At 44.0% G+C, this 6,000-nt stretch overlaps 1 protein-coding gene across 1 annotated transcript in view; it reads right to left on the reverse strand.

The window, feature by feature from the left end:
• Positions 1-5,530, reverse strand: part of HOMER2 (homer scaffolding protein 2) — a 38,513-nt gene extending 32,983 nt beyond the window's left edge. Inside the window, exons 1-2 of the mRNA XM_009276615.1 lie at positions 5,394-5,530; positions 2,358-2,514 (exon numbers count right to left, since the gene is read on the reverse strand). Of these exons, the coding sequence (XP_009274890.1) occupies positions 2,358-2,514; positions 5,394-5,530 (294 nt within the window). The remainder of the gene's footprint in view (positions 1-2,357; positions 2,515-5,393) is intronic.
• Positions 5,531-6,000: the final 470 nt, after the last annotated feature.

Genomic DNA, 6,000 nt, shown 5'->3' on the forward strand with positions numbered 1-6,000 from the left:
CTTGCAATTCAACACGCTGCCCAGAGCGATACGTTGAATGCCAAAAGTAAAATAAAGCTTATGCAAATGGGTACCGAACAATGTTTAAGTGAAGTGCCCTGTATTCTTGATCACTTTAAAATATTTTTATTGTTACTATGTAATGTCAACATAAGGCAAAAAAACCCCAAAATTAATCCAACAGCTGCATACAAGTTGGATTTAAGCGAGCTGTCCCCGCAAGCCAATGTGCATCGTACATGTTTGTCTAAAATAAACTGTTAGAACAGCCCCTTTGCAATTGAGACAAGGGTGAAGAGTTGTAAGACGTCTTTCGTCACCGCCTTCCTTCTAGGGCCAAGTGTCTTAATTTACTTGAGCTTCAGCTTTTTTGTCTTTAAAACAGAGATAACTTCTGCCCGCAGTGATGCCGTGATGCTAATCCATCTGGTATTTGCCAACACACGGAAGACTTTATTCTAATAAGTGAGATGTACAGAAAGCAGGACGCCACCAACCGATGCTGTCTATATTCTTCCTCACAGTCCTACCCGGTTTCATTTTTGGCTAGAAAAGTAGGTCAAAACACTAAACAATAGTTGTTTGAGGGAGAAAAGCAACTTTTAACTTATTTGGGTATAAACACCCTTCTTTTTCCAAATCAGCACTCTTAAAACGGACAGGCAGGGTAACTGGGGACTCTCCAGAGGCGAGCGTGAAGGCAGCGTTTCTTCTCGACCTGTTCCTTGATCAGCAAAGGTTCAATACAAGAGGAATAATTGATGTGGCCAGCAATTGATTCTTGCTCGGGAAGCCCCGGGGGAGAATTTTAATCGTGGAAAGCTCACCTTCTTCTGGGACATGCTAAAATGGGGGGGTGGTTCCTTCTGACTGCCTTTTGGGCAGATTACGAAGCAAAGCTTGGATGCCCATCTTGTTCTCAGCACACACTTTGCAGTTCTGGGCAGGACCTCTGGCTGTGGGCATACGCTGCCCCTGCAGCTTCCCCCTGCCACACACAGTAATTACTTTCTTTTCATTAATTGGTCTTAATGCATGCATGCATGCACATCCACAAATCAAGCGACCCACTGCTGCGAGTACAGCAGTTTTGCCTTGGAAGTCTTGCTCGCCTGGGTTTGTAAAGCCCACTACCACCAGCACCAGCTTTGCCCCAGCAGGAGCAGGAGTATCCATGGGGTGTAAGCAAATTTTGGGGGGGCTCAGCTTTCCCCAGCAAGTTGCAGGGGTTGTGTGCGCCGATCGCAAACCGAGGCAGCCGGGGCGGTTAGCTGGCGTTTCTGGAAATGAACACACCGGCACAAACAGCGTAATGATGGTGATATAGTAATGCTGTACCGATGTCAATGAAACATTACCATCAATTTAAGCAGGCAGTATGGCTGATTTATAAGCCAATATATAACCCAAAACAGCACAGGAGATGGTTGGAAAAACAAGTGTGTGAAATAGGCATGACAAATAGAAAAGCTTTATCAAGGGATGATTTCTGCGATATCTCTCTCCTAGGACAGCGATATTTTAACATCCTCATCCAAACAGGAACACAGATAAACAGGCTGTAAACTTGTCTCGTTACCCTGTGGTTGGCAGAAACGACCGATGATTTTTGTACAGGAGTGAAATGTTTTAACTTATACCTCTGACGGGGGTCTGCTAGGGGAAAGCAGTCACCTTACAGGTTACTTTGGAGGGACTAATCAGAGGGATAAATCTAGTATGTAATAAAAACAGTTGTCTGAGCAACCCATTCAATCCGACTGATTGGGATTCTTACAGGAAATACTTCAGCACACGATCTGGTAACGCAAAACAAAATAAGAAAAAAAGAGCGAGGGGGGGAAAGTCTTCGTGCCTAACCTGCCACCTAAGGCTGATGAACTCCAGTGCGAAAGCTGAAGGAAATTAAGTGCTAACCTGTGAACAGTTCAACCAGGCAAAAGTGAATACGCAGTTGGCATTTACATTAAAAGCTCTAGTCTGCACATATGCGTCTCCTCATTCCCTTTAAAAAGAACATATTTTCACCAAAAAGGCCTCAGCCTTATCTACCTAACACGGGCGGTGGTTTTAGATACTGTGCTACAGACTCAATTTGGACACTTAAAGCTCTTGGCTCATTCAGATCGTGAAGTCAAACTAGTCAGAGATAAAATCAATGAAGTTTGGCAACATCACTTTTAAGGTGCCCTGTGTTTTTCCAATTATCACTACAAGTGTCCATAATGGATTATATGAAAAAAGTATTTATGAACTTAAGTGCTTAACGTATCCCATCTATGTCTATCTCCAGCCAGGGCTGACAGTCACGATCCTCTCAGCACAGTAAACACGCCGGGATACCATCAGCCTCCTACCTTGGCTCCATCCACACTGATAATCCGATAGCTGTTTCTCGTGCTGTCATAGAAGTAGGAAACAGTTACAGCCTGCTTGCTTGCGGGAACCCAGTTCTTCTTCGTGCTGGGGTCAATTTGGAAGACATGGGCTCTGGTGGTGAAGATGGGCTGTTCTCTGGAATAGGGAGGGACAGGAGAAATGGATGCATGAGTCTGCGGAAGATGAAATGTCCCAGAAGCCCAGCCTTGACCAGGCGTGTTGAAAGCACAAGACAGAGAGCGCCTGGCAAACCCCCAAGTGAAAAGGCAGAGCAGTGACGCTGCCGAGCCACGATCCAGCCTCGGGTACCTCTGCTTGGCATCGCTAAGTGACATTCAGCGCCCTAAAGTTACTGCCGTAGCCCAGGAAGCAATCGGCTTTTTTCTCCCCATGTTATACTAACTCGGTACCCACCTTTTCCTCAAAACATTTATTTCCAGGAAAGGACGCTCACATGCATACTTTCTTTCCCCATCCACATATTTTGCCAAAAGCAACAACGAGCCCCCCGTGGCTGGATTTCCTCCTGCCGCGCATTCCTGTGAACCGCTACCTACAGCCAGGGTTCCTCTCTGGATGCACCAAGGACTCCAGGGACCTACAGGCACGGTATAATTACTGAAATATTAATCTCTATCCTTAGAATCCCACTGTTCTGTGGATGCGCATGAAAATTTAATCAGATGCAAAAACAGTCAATCATCCTGGGGAGCGAGGGGGAAAAGAAACGCAACCAAAACCCTGTGTTGATATATATTGCCTTCCAGCTCAGCTCTCAGTGGATGACGTACTGCCCCTGACACCCCGATCCTGAACACCAGCCCTCCTCGGATGCTTTTTCTCGTCAAGAAAATTATGCACGCAGTGGAGGGGTTTTGTTTCACCTTCAGCACGTGACAATGCAAATCACATGTAAAAGCAGAGAAGATGCAGGACCAAAAGAACAAAATGTGATACACACAAAGTCATCTAGGTTGCAGATCAGCATTAAGACTTACTTAAAGGCCATAAAACTAAATTCACTTCCATGTATACCTTAAATCCAAGTTTAGAGTAGAAGCGAACTGCAAATCAAGCTCTACTGTGCTTTTATATACATTTTTATGCTTCTAGTTCTTAAAAGCTACAGTATATAACAGTCTATATTGTGTTCCGCTCAATATATTCTTATCACATGCAAAATATTATCTCATGAATAGTTACACTTGACAGAATTATGACAGGATTCAAAAACAATCGTACTACAATAGAATTACCGCCCAAAAATGTTTACCACATGGAAACCGAAAAAGCTGCCAGGCTGAATTTTGCACAAAGCAAATGAAAAGAGGTAGGTGAAAGGCCAGAGAGATCCCTCGCTCTCATATGCTATTCTTTCCTAATCATATAAATAATTCTCTTCTATTATTCTCGGCCCCATAGTTTTGGAACTATGTTTTCATTACGATTTCTATAATCTTCAGCGCCTTGTATTTTTAGAACAGAACAACTTCAGGTACTGTATGTAGGAACTGTATCAAACATCACACATAATCTTGACCATTGCAGTTAAATTAAAATCGAGGGGAGTAAATTTACGAATATCAAGCAGACAAAGTGATTTAAGCGTAGAATTAGCTCAGGAAAGATGGAGTGAGCTTGCAAAGCCCAGCAAGGCCTCAGGAGGGAGAAAATGAAACGATGGTTTTCTCCTTGCAAGGCATATGCAAAGTTTTACATTTTTCCAGGGGCTGCCATGCAGGTTTCTGGATGGACAGCTGTGCTGAACCCTGTAAAATACTTGCATGAAATAAATTGAAATTACAATGGGACTGTTGTGTTACAGCTGTGAAAGAGTAGCATTTGCTTCAGCCCTTCCTTATCAGTAACTCACTGAACCTGACTCTCATTTCACACGCTAAAATCGGTGCTGTCCTCAGCTGGGAGGAAAGAAGGGGCAGGTCTCTGCAACATTTTTAAAATATTTCCATCATCCATTACACAGGATTAGCAGTGTAACACCCACGAAGGTCGTGGAGTTTGTTTGCAATAAGGAATGCAGGGAAGGGAAGTTTCCCCCAAGCTGCTTACCCTTTTACTCTAAAAATACGTACTTTCCCTGTGTGAAGAATAATTTTGAATTTATTTCACCTTTTACTTAGCTCTATATTTTTAGTGGATTCTACTAATAATTGTTTTTGCTAATGGCAATATGACCTATATATGGCAGTCTAAACTTTCAGAATTTTCCTCCACGCAAACCTATTTCACAAACAACTTTAACTCTGTTAACTCATCTTAACAATACCAGAAAACACTGTTAAAACTACGCCTGGCCTCTCTGCAGCAGGAGCAGTAAGCATATAAAGTAAATCTGGAGATAATAAAAGTAGAATGAAGGGAAACACTATCTATCTCCATTTTTTCAGGAGTCTTGTAGCAGCTACTGTTGTCAACAGGAGCTGTATACATGCATCCAAGTGGATAAATTAACGGGTAATGAAGCTCAGAGCTTGAGATAGCCATCTAGCCGTCCATGTGGGGCTTTTATTAAAAAGTAAAGGCAAAACCTGACTATGTTTCTAATCCTTATGATTATTAAACCAAAAAAAAAAAAAAAGCATTTTGTCTTCCTGGGTTCAAACAGCAGCCCTATCGCTCACAGTGATAGGGTGCTAGTTGATAAATTATTTAAAAAAAAAAAAGGAAATGTGATGTGTAAACTTAAGTCATTCAGGATAAGTGAGCTGTTGCCCTTCCGTTGAGACTCAAATTTGGAAGGGCCAGGTGGTTGCTCTCCACATATGCCTTTGACCTTTCTGCCACAGGTGGCTCTGCAAGGCAGCAAAGCCCCAGGACTGATTTTTGACCCCCCGGAGCAGACGAAGCGCTCCCAGGACACAACCTCCTGGAAGGATTTCCCAGTGTTGGCTCGTAATAATTAAGAAAAGAAGATGCATTTCCGCGGCCGTGCCTGCCCTGCTGCCGCACTCCCTGCTGCCGAAACCACCTGCAGGTCTGCGCTCGGCTGTTACCCCAAGGAGCCCAAACCCATCAGCCGGGCCCATGAGCCGGCACCACCGGCACTGGGAGCCGGCGCCACCATGTCACACCACGGCGGGTTGGCAAAGCCAACAGCGTTGACAAACTCCAGCGGTGCAGCTTTTAACATGGGGGGGGGAAATATCCTCCTTCGTTGCATTCCAAACTCCTTTGACCAGTGGAGCACACGCAGGCAACTATAAAATTGTTGCACTCAATTTTCAAATGAAACGCTGAATTAGACACTTTTAAAACACTTACCACGGCCTTACAGAGCTCCAAATTGAGAAGGATTATTCTACGTTACTCACTTGCAACTTTTGACATTCAAGAAAGCACTTTACTGACAGAGGAATGACTTTGTTTTCCAGGGTTTCTTTCCTTTTCAGTTTATCAGAGACTTATCGAGTTTTATGCTTAAAACAACAGCACAGCTAACCTGAAATTCCCACAGCACATCCCGCGTCGTTTGAGCCCCTGTAAGCTGGTTGTTAGGTGAGACTGCCAGTTTGCCCGGGGAGGCAGGGAGCAGTGGCGCTGCCAGCCGGGCTGCGGACTCGTAAATCAGAAGACAAAGAGAATTGATGAATGTTTAAAATC

Source organism: Aptenodytes forsteri, unplaced genomic scaffold (assembly GCF_000699145.1).
Source record: "Aptenodytes forsteri isolate BGI_AS27 unplaced genomic scaffold, ASM69914v1 Scaffold1, whole genome shotgun sequence".
Classification (NCBI taxonomy): domain Eukaryota; kingdom Metazoa; phylum Chordata; class Aves; order Sphenisciformes; family Spheniscidae; genus Aptenodytes; species Aptenodytes forsteri.